Source organism: Cydia fagiglandana, chromosome 19 (genome assembly GCF_963556715.1).
Source record: "Cydia fagiglandana chromosome 19, ilCydFagi1.1, whole genome shotgun sequence".
Taxonomy (NCBI): domain Eukaryota; kingdom Metazoa; phylum Arthropoda; class Insecta; order Lepidoptera; family Tortricidae; genus Cydia; species Cydia fagiglandana.
The window spans coordinates 14,534,611-14,551,520 of NC_085950.1; the positions used below are offsets into that span (position 1 = coordinate 14,534,611).

General features: G+C 44.1%; 2 protein-coding genes across 4 annotated transcripts in view; both read right to left on the reverse strand.

The window, feature by feature from the left end:
• Positions 1 to 16,910, reverse strand: part of LOC134674068 (nucleolar protein 4) — a 186,568-nt gene that overhangs the window by 137,071 nt on the left and 32,587 nt on the right. The window lies entirely within an intron of this gene.
• LOC134674077 (uncharacterized) lies at positions 13,024 to 15,240 on the reverse strand. Its single transcript, XM_063532133.1, has 2 exons — positions 14,526 to 15,240; positions 13,024 to 14,434 (listed from the first exon to the last, which is right to left on the reverse strand). The coding sequence occupies exons 1-2, from the start codon at positions 14,865 to 14,867 to the stop codon at positions 13,739 to 13,741; spliced, it is 1,038 nt and encodes a 345-aa protein (XP_063388203.1). The 5' UTR covers positions 14,868 to 15,240; the 3' UTR covers positions 13,024 to 13,738.

Here is a 16,910-nt window from a genome sequence, read left to right on the forward strand (position 1 = left end):
AGCTAGACAGTTGAAATTTTCACAGATGATGTATTTCTGTTGCCGCTATAACAACAAATACTAAAAACAGAATAAAATAAAGATTTAAATGGGGCTCCCATACAACAAACGTGATTTTTGACCAAAATAAAGCAACGTCGGGAGGGGTCAGTACTTGGATGGGTGACCGTTTTCTTTTTGCTTTTTTTTGTTTTTTTTTTGCATTAAGGTACGGAACCCTTCGTGCGCGAGTCCGACTCGCACTTGCCCGGTTTTTGACCAAAGTTAAGCAAGTTTTTTTTTGCTTTTTTTTTGCATTATGGTACGGAACCCTTCGTGCGCGAGTCCGACTCGCACTTGCCCGGTTCTTATTATTGTGTTCGCTCGATTGATTTGAGTTTAGCGACATCATGTTGAAATGGAAAACATGTCTTCATTTAGCTTACTAACAGGGAAAGTGGAATAAATATGACTTATTTCTTGCTTGGCAATTTGCGATGTTAATTGTGTTGCTTAACATCAAACTCGGGTAAATCCATTCGACCCTCTCAGCAAATATCTACCCTATTACCTTTTCATAATACCAAAATCGCATGATCTGACATATGGATTTACCCGAGTTTGAAGTTAAGCGACTCAATTCGGGTTTTTGTTTAATTTTGAAGACTACATAGATACTTTCAGGCCAAATCTATGTTATAGTAGGCACCTGTATATGTATATTCAGTGGGTATGCAGGGTTCTAGGGTCGGCAACGCTTGAGTGGCTGCTCTGTTGTTACATATATCCATGGGTGACGGTAACCGCTTACCGTCAGGCGGCTTGTCTGATTATTTGTTGGCTATCACATAAAAATATTCAAGCAGACACCTTGCACGTAAAGAAACAGTCTGTTGAAAGTGTTGAAATATTTCTAAACCCACAATGTATTCATTCGAAAACTAGGAGTAATTGGTCTTGTGACTCATACTTGTATTAGACTAGGGCCCACTTGCACCACTCCACTAACCCGGGGTTAAGCGGTTAAACTATTAACCTAGTGTCAAATTGTATGGCTAACCATGGCAACTCCTGGTTTAACCGGTTAACCCCGGGTTAATGGAATGGTGCAAGTGGGCCTAGGAGTACTAGGACATCATGAAAGTTCAGATAGCAAGTGCCCACATACAACATACAATACATGCGAATAACAATAAAACAAAACGGCTCGTGACGATTCCGGTTTCGCGGACCATTTCCCGAAATGGGGGAAGAGAAATCTGTGTGAAAATTAAGGGAACGAGCCATAATAATACTGCTGAATAAAGCTACGGTAAAAATATGTCAGATCAATACAGGAGCATCATTGAAAGGATATTCGTCAAGGTAATAAGTGTTAGAGCAAAAATTCAAGAATGTTTATGTAAGATCGTACCACATGTTCCATGAAAATCAATTGTTATTAGAAATGTCATGCACATATTTCAGAAAGCGAATATTAGCCACGTCAAATTAAGCCGAATTTGGGCAAGCTGCGGAAATAATTCGTGTAGTTTTGAAAATTGGTACAGGCATACCTTGTGGTGTCTAGATAAACATACTAAAAGTCCTCGAGGGTAGGGGGTGTGCTGGGGGTGTAGAGGGGGGTTGAAGGTACCTTTTTTCATATTTTTGCTCATATCTCGAAAATGTGTACGAATTGCATTATAATTACTTCGGACAAAAGTTTTAACATAAAATTTACTACAAATTTGGTTATGTTTATTTTTACTCTGCGATCAATATTTTAGGAGCTACAGGCTGTTAAAGTTAAATAAGAGATAAAAAATAGACGGTTTAAAAAAACGTCGTATTTTCATAATTGTTCTGATAAATAAAAATTTTAATTGAGAATAAGCAAGCTAAATGACCTGCTGATAAAATATAAAAAAACCGGCCAAGAGCATGTCGGGTCATGCTCAGTGTAGGGTTCCGTAGTTACCCGTCCGTCAAAATAGACTATTTGCAAAAACTCAAAAATATGAAAAAAGGTACCTTCAACCCCCCTCTACACCCCCAGCACACCCCCTACCCTCGAGGACTTTTAGTATGTTTATCTGGACACCACAAGGTATACCTGTATCAATTTTCAAAACTACACGAATTATTTCCGCAGATTTTTCTAATTTGCTTAGGCTATATGCTCCAAATATTGAGATATGTTTTTACACTCAGGATTTTGCCAAACTAAGTAAGATTTTCTTCCGGCGCTTGTTTTCTTATAATAAATCTAAAGCGTGAACACGCGATAGAGTTACCGAGAAAACTGACATGAATAGGGTTACCAGATGACCGGAATTTTCCTGACATGTCAGGAATTTTGGCCATTTGTCAGGAATGGGGACGGAACACAAAAATGTCAGGAATTTTACGACATTCATATTTGATAGACTTTTTTTTAGGTAGGTACTTAAATTAATACAAATAATAAAAAAAACACTTAAATTGCGACTATCCCCCGTCGTCGTCGTCAAAAATATGAATGTCAGGAAAAATATTCGGAAATCAGGAATTTTGTTAGGAAATTGTAAATTTGTATATGGTAACCCTAGACATGAAGGGCTGAATTTTTAATTTTGGTATTACCCCTACCTTACCCACTGGCTGTTGAGCACAGGTGCAAGTTAAAAAATATGGCGCCTATTAATTTGAGCAGACGTCCTCCGGGCCGCTCAGAGGGGCTTAAGGTATGTTTTAAACAATTTGTGCGGACGAAGAGTGATAGGAAGAAAAATCGAATTAAAAATGTTAATTCGCCATTTTCGGTTCCTTAAAGATACTATATCTTCCTATCTATCCTTTTATTGCAGCGTACAAGAGATACGTCCAGTGAGAAGTGACAATTTCGACTTCTAAACATAATGATATTCAGATTTAAAGATGTCACAATTAATGAGTAAGTAGGTAGAGTTAGACCAAGAAAAGTCTGCAACGATTTTGATAGCAAACGCAGTGCAAGTGTTATTTTAAACGTCAAACTTCTATGAAATTATGACGTATAAATAACACTTGCACTGTGTGTGCTATCAAAATCTTTGCAGACTTTTCAGAATGGGTAACTAAGAATTTTAACCTGAGATCAGTTCTCCGGTTAAACGAAATGTGATAGAAACAACTGACATCGGTTAATAAACTTAACATTACATAAAGATGACATCTTTGCAAGACGCCAGCTGTCCCGCATTGTCAGTTGTCTAACTACTTAAATACTAGAGGTGTGTATATGCGGGCCCACCACAGTGAATGAATTTTTAGGCCCACACCTTTATAATTTTCACCTGGCGCTGACAATTCGCCGTAAGTCGTCGTCAACTCGTCAAAGTAAACAAGTGATCGTCTTGACAAATTATCTAGGTACCGAAATAACGCACTTCTGTTACTTGTCGCTAAAATTGTTCTGCCTTCCTTAGGCACTTATGGGTTTACGAAAAAGAGTAATAAATCTAGTTAGGTTTATTTCCAAAAAATAGTTTACATGGCTACTTGGCTAGGCACAAAACGCGTAAAATTTATCACTTTGAGGGTAAGTAAGCCTTAACCCTTTGACCGCCGTTGGCATGTATACAAGACAACGATAGAACGATACACTGGCGCCGCTGTCTTGTATACAAGACACAAATTCAACCGCTCGGTAAATGTGAAAAAACATCAATTGTAGTATATTTTTACACTCGTGTTAATGTTTTAGGTCTTTTATTTTTAAAATAATTGCATTTAAAGCAGATAAATAAATCCATTCTTTTATAATAAGGCAATCAAAATAATTACTCCAGTTTTCAACGTTTTTCATGTTCCTCGTCGCCGTTGTCTTGTATACAAGACAGCTAGGGATGGGAATGTTAATTCGATATGAGAATATTAGAGATGCAACGGATAGTTGTTTGGCCGGATACTGGATATTCGGCCTGACCATCGGCCGAATATCCGGTATCCGGCCGCCGAATATCGACCAGCAGAGCTGCACCTACATTTCGGTTTTTCAGGTGCGCATTCTGCAGTTTTGACCTGTTTCTAAGTGAACGTTCGCGCGGACACATTTCTAGGTTCGAAATGAGTGCGCGTGCAAGTCAGTTGAATCTCTAAATTGTTTTAAAATAATAAACAAGTACGATTATGACCGTGACTGTTACTTAAATCCAATTTGTTTACTCCAAAATCAAGCAATGGTACTATCCGGTATCCGGCCGGATATTAAAATACTGGCCGGATAGGCCGGATACCGGATAGTAACCGAATATCCGGTGCATCTCTAGAGAATATTCAAAATAAATATCAAGTGGCCAATCTGGTTTTATTTAAGCATTTGAACACCTGTTAAATGCCAATTGTGACGTTCCACGGCAAAAGGTACCTTATGGCGGCTAGCGCTTACGTCGCATAGCGCCGCAATAATATTGGAGCGGCGTTAATAATAGCGTAAGCGCCAACCGCCATAAGGTACCTTTACCCGTGGGACGTCACAATTGGTGATAACTAGTAACTAGAATACGTTAAACGAGAGAGAGACAGGCATAACTATAGCTGGAGTTCAGGGAACTTGTTCAGCTGTCCATAGTAGAGTCAGACAAGTAAATCTGTCCTTGTGGTCTATTTGCAGAACAAATGATTCATTTTGAGATGATAGTGTAGTGGGGAGTGATACCCTGCAGTGACCGCTTCGCACAAGAATGGTGATGTGGCGCCACTGTGCCAGCGCCGCACTTTTCTTTATCTGTGGCAGTACCTAGATACTTACTGCCCTTTATAATCTGTGCCCTCTTCCTCGTCAAGAACGCACGGTACCGGCAGACATTTTTGTACGCTTAAGGAAAAAGCTGTATCTTTGAAGAAATACACAATTGTTTCTACATCGGAGTTTTAATGAAAAAGCCCCTCAACGCTAGGAAGGCTAGGGCTTCCAACAACTGGTGACCCCGACGTGATTTAAGAAGCCTCCGCGTCGTCCGACGGCCACGTGTAACCACGCCCCGCTCGACATCACCGGTGGGCATCGCGCACACTTACCCGGACGCAAAGCCTGCGCCGGCGTCCCCGGACCACGCAGCATCAATCTGCGGAGCACGAGGCGGTTTTTTACGGACAGCGCGGCGCCGATCTACCGAGCACGTGTCGGCGTGCGCCACGTGCCCGCGTCCGCCACGTGCCTACGACGGCGCGCAGACTCCGCAGCGACCGCGGAAGCCACCCGGCGCGCCCCGCCCCCGGCGCTCCACGGCGCCCCGTCCGCGCCGGCGCCGCCTTCGTGCCACGCCACGCCCACTGCGCGCGCACGTGCTCACGCGCGCAACTTCATTCTGCGCGCCCCCATTCGGCGTCGCCCCGGCATCGCCGCCCCCATTCGGCGTCGCCCCGGCATCGCCGCCCCCATTCGGCGTCGCCCCGGCATCGCGGCCCCCATCGGCGTCGCCCCGGCAGCGCGGCCCCCACGTGCTTCGTGCTCGGACGCGATTGCGTCGTCCGCGCCACGCCCATTGCACGCGCAACGTGCTCACGCGCGCACCAACATTCTGCGCGCCCGCATCGGCGCCGCACCAGCGACGAGGCGAAAATTATCCTTTTTTTCGGTTTAAATCAATATAATTGTAGTAGAATAGCATTAAGAGTCCAAAATGTCATTAGAGGAGTTAGAAACAAAATTGACCGCTCTTGTCGAGCAAAACAACGCCCTGCAGGAGCTTGTCGCTAGGCAGACCCCCTCAGACAATAGCCTAACTTTTGTGAATAAGCTGGCCGTCCGCCTACCTCCCTTCTGGACCGATAAGCCGGTCGTGTGGTTTGCTCAGGCCGAGGCACAGTTTGCTTTGGCCGGAGTAACAAGCGAGTCCACAAAATATAACCATGTAATAGCACAGCTGGACACGCGGCTGGCGGCTGAGGTGGAGGATATCATCGTTAATCCTCCCAAGGAAGGCGCGTACCAAGCGCTGAAGGCGGAACTGACCCGGAGGCTGTCGCGCTCGGACGGCGAGAGGGTGAGACTGCTGATCCGAAATGAAGAACTCGGCGAACGGCGTCCCTCACAGTTCCTGCGCCACCTGAAATCCTTAGCTGGTGAGTCCCCTGATATTAGCATGCTCAAACAATTGTGGCTAACCCGCCTCCCTAACCACGTCCAGGCCATACTCACCAGTCACTCCGAGTTGGCCCTGGAAAAGTTGGCTGACCTCGCAGACAGCATCCTGGAAGTATCACCTGCCAACCCCATGGTCCATGCAGTACAAGGTACAGGTCAGGCCAGACCCGGCGCATCCCCGGATGACTTTGCCTGGATACAAAACTTAGTCGACAAGGTCGACCGACTGTGCGACCAACTAGCAGTGGCCGCAGTCAACCCGGGCAGAGGCCGTTCAAGGACCCGGTCACATTCCAGACAGCGCTCTCAATCCCGGGGACCTTCATCAAGTATCTGCTGGTATCACAGGCGTTACCAAGCCCAAGCTCAACGCTGTACCACTCCATGTACTTGGTCTCCCCCGGCTGGCGCAAACCAGGCCCAGTCAAACTTTCAAGGCAGCCAGCAGTAGCGGCAACTGACTGCCCTACCAGCCGCCGCTTGTTTGTAATCGACCAGTCTTCTAAAATTAGATTTTTAATAGATACAGGGTCTGATTTATGCTGTTTTCCAAGAAGGTTACTAAAATCTTGCAGACAGGCCACGGATTACCACCTAAATGCCGCAAACGGGACCTGTATCCTAACCTACGGTATACTCCCTATATCTCTAGAAATTGGTTTCAATAAATTACTAAAATGGAATTTTGTTGTAGCAGATGTTGACACACCCATAATAGGCGCAGACTTTCTTAGCTACTACCATCTATTACCTGACTGTCGTGGGAAACAATTAATAGACGGGACCACTGGCGCAGCCGCCCCTGCTACTGTAGTTTCCACTTCACAACCAAGCATAAAAGCCATCCAGTGCGATAGTAACTCACACTTTGCCCAAATCCTTTCAGAGTATCCGGATATCCTGAAGCCGGTTGGTGTGGTGCGACACCAGAAACACAACACGGTGCACCACATCAACACGACGCCCGGCCCTCCGGTGTCCTGCCGCCCACGTCGCTTGGGCCCTGAAAAACTGGCCGCAGCCAAGAAAGAGTTCGCAGAGATGGTGCAATGCGGGACGGCTCGCCCATCGAAGAGTCCCTGGTCCTCACCGCTCCACCTAGCCCGAAAAAAGGATTCATCATGGCGGCCATGTGGAGACTACAGGGCTCTCAATGCCCGAACCATCCCGGACCAATATCCAGTCCGACACATTGGTGATTTTAACCAAGAAATTGCAGGTAGCAATATATTTAGCTCAATCGATCTGGTGAAGGCGTATCAACAAATCCCTGTTTTCCCGGCCGATATTGAAAAAACGTCCATCACCACGCCTTTCGGTATGTACGAATTCCCATATATGACCTTCGGTCTCAGGAACGCTGGACAAACATTCCAGCGTTTCATTGATGAAGTTACTCATGGCTTAGAATTCACGTACGCATATATCGACGATATTTTAGTCTTCTCCAAGGACGCCACTCAACACGCAGAGCATCTTCGCATCCTCTTTCAACGACTGCAGGACTATGGAGTAGTGGTAAATGCTGCTAAATGTAACTTAGGTGTAAACCAACTAGTTTTCCTAGGTTACCTCATTAGCCCAGTGGGTACTAAACCACCTCCAGAACGTATCCAGGCGCTCCATGACTACACGTTACCGAAGACCATCCAAGGACTACGCAGGTTCCTCGGTATGATCAACTATTACCGCCGTTTCCTACCCAAAGCTGCGGAGCAGCAAGCACCTCTCATCGACGCACTTGCTGCCACAAAAGGTAAAGGTACTAAACCTTTCCCTTGGACACCATTACTGGAGAGGCACTTCTACGAATGTAAGGAAAGTCTTACCCAAGCTACACTCCTAGCCCACCCGATTGGCTCTGCACCACTAGGTCTTTTCACAGATGCGTCATGCAGTCAGGTAGGTGCCTGCTTACAACAACGTGTGGACGACAGCTGGCAGCCCATCGCGTTCTTCAGTAAAAAACTGACGCCTGCACAGAGTGAGTGGCCCGCATACTACCGCGAATTGCTCGCCGTGTACGAAAGCGTGCAACATTTCCGTCACATCTTGGAGGCGCAGCATGCCACCATTTTCACTGACCACAAACCACTGGTTTACGCTTTCTCACAACGGCGGGAGAAACTGCCACCGGCCCAGCTGAACCAGTTGTCTTTTATCAGCCAGTTTACCACAGACATTGTCCACGTCGCTGGTCAGGACAATATCGTGGCAGACGCTATGTCACGCGTAGAGGCTATCTCGCTCGTCGACGACTACGCCGCCCTTGCTACATCGCAAGAAGCGGACGAGGAGCTCTCAATCCTGCGTCAAGCCAACTCGTCGCTCAGGCTGGAGCGCATAAACATCCCAGGTACAGACATCATCCTGACATGCGACACGTCGACCGGCAAGGCCCGCCCGTTCGTGACTCTCTCATATCGTCGAGCCATTTTTAATAAACTACATGGCCTGAGTCACCCCGGCCCACGCGCAACAGCAAAACTGGTCAGTGACCGATACGTCTGGCCTGGCATCAGAAAAGACTGCATCAAATGGTCACGCCAGTGCGAGGACTGCCAACGGAGCAAGGTGAGCAGACACGCCCACTCGCCTCTCGGTCAGTTTCCACCATCTGAAAGGCTGAGGCACGTCCACATAGACATTATTGGACCGTTGCCACATTGCAACGGGTTTAATTACTGTCTCACTGCCATAGACCGGGCTACCCGCTGGCCCGAGGTATGGCCAATGCGTACCATAACCGCCGAAGAGGTTGCAGAAACATTCACCCAGGGGTGGATAGCTCGGTTTGGTGTCCCAACCACGATCACCACCGACCAAGGTAGGCAGTTCGAGTCCAACCTTTTCCGACGCCTCATGGAAATGAACTCCATCACAAGCAAACATCGAGGGCTCGTGGCATCTAGGTAGCATTTGACGTTTATCACAGACTAGTGATGTAGCCAAGTCGATAAAGGACCCAAATTAAGAAAAAGATTGTTTTCAATTCAACCATTTAGTATGTGACATTCGTGATACACAATTAATATTTGCTCTAAATTGTAAGAAGTTATTCTACGTCTTCTATATGTAAAAATCCACTTGGTGTACGAAAATGATCTCTCAACTTCGACTGACGTAATGGGTAAGAATAACATTCTTCTGTAATGTTGCAGTGTATTTTTGTTAATGTTTTCCTTGACTTCGACTTCTTGGTTTTGTAACAAGTTATTGATATGTTTTATTGTTTGATATCCTGGATTTTTTGATAGGACTATTTTTAGTTTTTGGTAAACCAGTTTACCTTTTGGGTGCAGTCTTAGTAACGAAAATAATTTTTCAATTTTAAAAACGATTTCCAAAGACTCGTTTAGCTTAAGGCTTCTACGTTCTAATTCCTTAATTGACGTGGCCAAAATACCAAAATTTTGATTGATAAAACTTATATCATTTTGTAAACCACCCAGTCTCAATAATCTCTTTGCATTTCTAATTGAACTGGCTTCTGTGGAGTTTAAGCTCAAAATTATTTCCTTCACTTTATCAAAATGATTTTCATAGTACTTGACTGCCTCAAGCCAGGTGCCCCATCTGGTTATAACGGGCTTAGGTGGCAAGGGTGTATTGGGGAACTTTTCTTTAAATATTTTGATTCGACGTGGAGCCTTGACAAAAACTTTTTTTACAGTGTTTATTAGATCATTTACTTTTGGATATATCAACCGAACCGTTTCGGCAACTCTGTTCAATCCATGGGTTAGACATGTCAAGTGGGTCAAATTAGGATACATTTCTTTTAATTTTTTCCCCGCTTTGACCATGTACGCGGCAGCATCAGTAGTAAAAAAAAGAAACTTGTTCTTGTTGTTTTCATATTTTTCACCCCACAAATCTTTTAATGTTTCGTTTACTAAATTTTGAATTGTTTGATTGTTTGTTGCCCCGAAATGTCTTGATGCAAAAATATGTGGCATTGATGACGTTTGTTGTAGGCTTCCAATTATAACATTGTGAACATCATTACCATTTCCATCAGTTGTTTCATCCACACTTAAATATATATATGCATTTTCTAACTCTTTTTTAATTTTTTCTTTTTTCTCATTGAACAATGTAGGTAGACTATTCGTTCTTAATGTTGTGTCGGCAGGCATAGCTACATTGCTTCCATATTTATTATGAATACAATTTTCAATAAATTTTTTGAAGTTCGGGTTATTTGCTTGTGACCATGGAATATTACACGTGATCATAAACTCTGTAAGGTCCTTATTAAACTCTTTTTGCATTACTTTGTTTTTTTTTTTTTGAGTGTCCGAATCTAAATGTTTCCGTATATTATACTTTTTTGATTTTAAATACGTTTGACATGTTAAACAAAAACACTTATCTTCCCTTATCTCAAGCTCCGGTTCATTTAAAACCAAATCCTCTAAAGATGAGTTGCCTAAGGATTCGTTGTTGTGCTTCATACATTTTAAATGTTTGTTTACGTTATGTGTTTTGCAGACCAGAAAAACATCACAACGGGTGCATTTTACCTTATCACCTTCTAGCACGATTTCTGGATGTTTTTTCATGATTTCCTCCATTATTTGATAAATATTTCACGAACACTCGCGACACGTTTTTTTAATAATTATTGAATAAAGGACAGTGACATATTTCATATTGACAAATTGACAGTGATGTTTTTCATAATTGCCCACTTCTCAGATATTTGATAAATATAACTATGAAGGTTGAAATACAAAACTTACTCATTGGTTATTTTATCGTATCGAAAATACCACATGAAAAACGTTGTGTCGCATCACTATGCTACCTGAGATGCCACGAGCCTTCGATGTTTAATCACAAGGAACCGGACCACCAGCTACCATCCCCAAGCAAACGGTATGGTAGAGCGCTCTCACCGTCAACTCAAAGCTGCTCTAATGTGCCACCACGACACCTGGACCAAGGCCCTCCCCTTGGTGCTCCTCGGGATGCGCTCCGCCATCAAAAGTGACTTAGCCTCGTCAGCAGCGGAGATGCTATACGGTGAGCCGTTGCGGCTCCCCGGCGAACTGTTGTGCCCTCCTACTACAACAGAGTCTCACACAGACCCAGTAGACTTCGTCCAACAACTTCGGGCGAAAATGGCACAATTCCGCCCTGTCCCGGCATCCCGCCACAACCGCGACAGGTTATTCACATTTAAAGACCTGCCGACCGCAACCCACGCTTTTCTACGGGACGATTCCGTACGACGCCCGCTTCAGCAACCATACACCGGACCTTACCCCATACTCCAACTCAGGGAGAAAACTGTCACACTACTCATCAAAGGTAAGAGGACAGAGGTTAGCATCGACAGAGTTAAGCCCGCCTATGTACTGACAGAGGAGGACACCACGAGCCCACCCAGCCCGGCCGTCACTACTGTGCCCCCACAGGTACCGACCGCCCCCTCCTCAGCTCCGTCGAGCCAGTACCCCTTAGCTTCGACCTCTCCGCCGCCTGTCGTGCCTCCGGCTGTTGCTACACCGCCACCAGCCGATCCTCCTCCGGTAACTGAGCCTCCTCCCACAGAGTATTCCACACGATCGGGTAGAAGGGTCCGTTTCAAACTACCATATGACATTTAATTCGCCTCTTTTAATATAAATTTAATTTATATTAATAAACTAATTACTGTGATCTCATTCCCTTAGGTATTACTATTACTTTAATTGCTACTCTCACATATTTTCTATCAAAATTAATCCTTAAGGCTACAAGCTCCTACTATAGTAATTACTGCGCAATTTTTCACTTGTGAAGTGTACTTTTAATTTATTGTAACTTAGCTTTCCATGTCACTATATTTCACAAAGTGTAACTCAACAAAAGTATACTTATTTAACTTATGATGTACCTACTTTGTACCACTAAGTGTAATTTGTCTGTATTCTTAAACTTTTATAGGCATTCCCTATTTTAGCTCACCATTTATCTACAATGTTAAATGTACTTTTCTTTTAAACTGTGTAAAATTACTCCAACAACCATTTGTAATTTCATAAAATTAATATTGTATACTAAATTTTCTACATCGGAGTTTTAATGAAAAAGCCCCTCAACGCTAGGAAGGCTAGGGCTTCCAACAGTACCTACAGGCGGACGCTCGGACCAGTCAGTGTCGCCTAACTATGAGAATGTTATGTATTTGAAATTGACGAAAAATTATTATGGTAGGGAGGGTGTAATACGGGAACTGACAAGCTCTTCTAAGGAACATGTCGAATGTGAAACATGCATTCCCGAACATTTCTGATCCCCACCCTTATCCAATATTATTGTTCTTCGCTCATTGACAATTCAACCCACGTGTCATTTTCCCCAATGCAGTTCCGGTACATTTATATTATCGACACACGATGCGCGGCTCTAACCATACGCTTATAAAGTTTACGTACCGACAAGCGCTTACGCCGTTGACCTAGAGACTATTATTACTTAATCCGCGCGGAAACGGTCCTTGTCGGTCTGCACTGCGGGCAGTCCATGCGCGCCGTTGTCATGTATACAAGACTTCTCGTAGAGCCTAGTGCGGTGATATTACGTCATGAATCGATATTGTTTAGTGGTTGTTTTTAATGATAAAGACCTTTATTTTTAACATTGTCGTGTGTAAAAAATATGTTAATTTTTGGCATTCTCGAAATAAATTAAAGTTGGTTAAGAACAAAGCCAAATTGAGAAGATTTTTACCATAAATTGTAAATATCGATATCACATTTTGCAATCCCTAAACTTTTTATTAGTTGTTTACTTAGAATTTACTCTGGCGTGTGAGTGAGCGACTTTGCGGACTAGGTCCGGCGGCCAAAAGGTTAAGTGATCATAATGTTGACGTCGGTCACCAAAATGCTGACCTGACGACATAATTTGCGACTAGTTTGGGAGATGATTTTATATTAACTACATTTAATTGAAAGTGAAAGTGACATTTATAAAACTTTTTATTTTCAATAAATCACATTCTGTTTATAATCTAATCGTGGCACATCGAACAACAGATAAAATATACTCCAAGTTATATCCAAGTCTATTCTCTATACTGTCTATTTGAGGTATTTATTTCTTATTCAATAATGACATGCATTTACATTTATAATCACATTAATAATAATAGTATCACTATTAAATGCAGCTATCACACAAAATAAATTCGTAATCGTAGGGAAATATTTAGTACTTCAAGTCGAATTTGACATCGTCGAGATGAGCAAAGTCCATAAAACAAACATTCTATTCCGATTCCGTTATTTTTTCCGAGAAAATTTCATCCGACTAAATAATCTAGTAAAGTTTTTGTAAAAGTTTAGAATTTGTAAAATAAAATAAAATTAACACAGCCGAAACAACGAGATCACAACATCTAAAACATCCAAAATACTTGACTAGCTCCACTTTAAGTATCGATCCTGAATATCAACATGGGATTTATTTGTACTAATCAGATCTGTAGTATGCGTTTGTATCTAAAACATCTATCACATTAATTATTGTGTCTAATCGAACATTGAGATTAGGTACCCGTCTATACCCTATGAGCAACCGTAGACTTCATAATCATCTAAACCCTTTAATTCCCGAGATTCCCTGCAAATCCTTGAAGGATGCGATTTATCTATTTGTTGCATCCTGAGGCTTCATTTAGTCTTCTATCTCCGACCCCAAAGAATTTTCGGTCCTCAAATCGCGGCTCATATCTTCCGGAGAATCATTCCTCAAACCCATTACACGTGAGGCGTACGAGCTTTGAGTAGCCATGCTAGCCAATATCCCATTGGATAACGCCTGGACCGAGAGAGCCTCCTGCGACGGCCCGGGGTAGTTGTATTGCTGATAAACAGCCTGAATTCTCGCCGCGTTCACCAAAGTTTGTATCTTGAGCTGCGTTTCCAACGCCAAACTGAGCGGCAACTTCCGCAGCTGGCTCGCTATCAGTTTCCCGAACATTTCAAACTCGTTCTCGTTTCCGTTTTCCGAGTGCTGACTTAAATCCTGAGGGCCGTCCTCGCTCCGATCGTCGTAATTGCCTTTCTTTTGTTTAGCGGGCACCGGGTAGATGGTGGCGAGGGACGTAATGAGCGGCGTCGCGATCCCCACGGGAGGGTTGAGGAACGAGGAGGAGGCCGGCGGGAGGATGCCGAACGGCGCGGCCGGCTGGCTCAGCCCGAACGGCGTCCCGGGGCGCGGCGACGGCGTGTTGAGCACGTACGGCGTCGACGACCGCGTCGAGCTGCGCCTTTTCCGAGGACTCTTTTTCTCCGGAGATTTTCGCTCGCTTAAATCTTGAACGGCGTCGCTGTCGTCGCTCGCCGGTATCTCCAGCAAACTCGTATCCACCTGCCGCAAAAAAACATAACCTCAAATCAGCTGTTCGCGGCAGAGCGCATGTGTAGACAAATACAATGTAAATAAACAAAAATAGTCTTACGGAGCTCGGAGTGACGATCGCCCGCAGAAACCTGTCTGCGTGCTCGAACCACGTGACGCTGGGCCGGTACGCATGCGCGCCGGCTTTACGCGCCGCACGAATCTTCTTCAGCTCTACACTATACGACGACCGGATATTCTTTATCTTATTCTTCAATTCTTTAACGGTGACATCCACCAGGTTCAACTCGTTAATAATCTCCACATAACCCTGCTCGCGTATCTTTTTATTCTTGTAATGTTCCGATACCGGGTTCCATAGATACTCGCGTTTTTCGTACTCTATGATCATTTGAATTGTTAAATCTTCGCTCCATTTGGGATTGGCTAGCATGGCTACCATTTTGTTTATTGCATGTTATTATCGCGGGGTCAGTGTGGTCAGTTTTTAGTGGGTTTATAATTCGCGTTTTGGTTTATGGTTACTAGGAGCGCAGAGGGTGCGGGCGGTTCGCATGCGCGCAGCATACTAAAAGCACGTCGATGGATGGGCGATGGGCCGGGCGCGGGGCGCGGGAGGGGCAGCCTATTTCGGGAGTAGCCGGTATCACGCAGCCGCGTGCTTTGAAGCGTGCTGTTTCCCTCCTCTCCGCGCGGAGGCTGGGCCGGAGTGAAACGGAAGATTTGTGGCCGGCCGCCGCCGGCCGGCGCGCGACACAGTGCGAAATCGTGTCGCGAACACCGCGCCGACCCGGCCGATACCGATATCTGATTATACAAAGGTCAACAATCAATTTGGTTTTATTGACACCTTTATGGTTAAATTTGCTAAAGCAAAAAGTTATAATATGCAGTTACAGTTTTGTTGGTTGGTTTGGGTCTTGATTGGGTGGAGCATAAAATACTCATCAATTACCGTAGCATCTATTTCTTCCAATTCGGATAGTTCTACTTAAACTCAATGCCCACATCCCCCTCTGATAAAACCTACAACAGCTACAACCATTTTATCGCAAAAACAAAAATCGAATTTAAAATTCGAACTCTCAAAATTATAGCTGCACCGCGCGGTCGTGATACCCGAGGCGCCGGGCGGCGGCGACCCGACGGGCGGAGAAGGGCGACAGGCGACAGGCGACAGGCCATTTACTCGCGCCGAAACGTCTGCACACACATTATGTCGGCGTATCTTGCAGCGCGGGATAATGTATGCGCGCCAATTTACCAAACGGGCTTTTTGCAGAAACGTCCTTAAATGGAGAACATTTAGCACTGATAGCGTATCGTAATTAAATGAAATATGATTATAGGTGTGCAGATTTCCAGGGAACATTAGTTTTGGTTGAGACTGGTATCGATAAAATCTCGAGCGTGTTTATGGACGTTACCGTGTTAAGTTTTAAACAAATTTAACAGCTTCTTAAAAAAATAAATTAAACGAGAATGCAGCTAATAAAAACCTTCAAGTTTAATATCACATATAGAACATCCCTTCATTTCTTATAGCAATTTGATAAAACTATAATATTTAAATTGGAAATTCTTATTGCGTTGTCACCTCCACTATGTTGAGGTGATATCGCATAATAATTTAGGGTTAAGACGGCCTTTTGGCTACCGATCATATTTTTTATTAAACTGTCTTGTTTTATTAACTACGTATAATTGATGAACGAACACTAAAGAACATTTCATTACACCTATTGTATTCTTTTATTTCAGCTAGATACAAACACACCTTCTTTTTCGTTATCCCGGCATTTCGCCACGGCTCATGAGAGCCTGGGGTCCGCTTGACAACTAATCCCATGATTTGACGTAGGCACTAGTTTTTACGAAAGCGACTGCCATCTGACCTTCCAACCCAGAGGGTAAACTAGGCCTTATAGGGATTAGTCCGGTTTCCTCACGATGTTTTCCTTCACCGAAAAGCGACTGGTAAATATCAAATGATATTTCGTACATAAGTTCCGAAAAACTCATTGGTACGAGCCGGAGTTTGAACCCGCGACCTCCAGATTGCAAGTCGCACGCTCTCACCGCTAGGCCACCAGCGCTTCACACAATAGCTTAGATACAAACACACCATACACAGAAATATACAAAAAGCGGAACAAGTTCCATCCATGCCCCCTCTCGATTACGGCGCCCGGCAGACCCGCGCCCGTGCAAACACCGGGATGACAACTGTCCACTCGTATTTACTTTGTTCCCGGCTGAATTTTAACTTTTACCTTTTGCAATGCATAGTAACGGTTTATTAACATAGGAATAAAAGGCCACTTAGTGAGAAAATGTTCATGCGGAGGTCCAAGGGGGAAGCCTATGTTCAGCAGTGGACGTCTTATGGCTGAGATGATGACGATGATGATGAGGGAGAAAATGTTACAAAGCGATTTGCTCATATTAAGTTTAAATTCAAAATTATCGATGTTATATAGCTAAA

Coding starts and splice junctions, on each gene's coding strand:
- LOC134674077 (XM_063532133.1), bottom strand. CDS start 14,867: ATGGTAGCCATGCTAGCCAATCCCAAATGGAGCGAAGATTTAACAATT. Junction 14,435..14,525: donor CGATCGTCACTCCGAGCTCC/GTAAGACTATTT, acceptor TTTTTGCGGCAG/GTGGATACGAGTTTGCTGGA.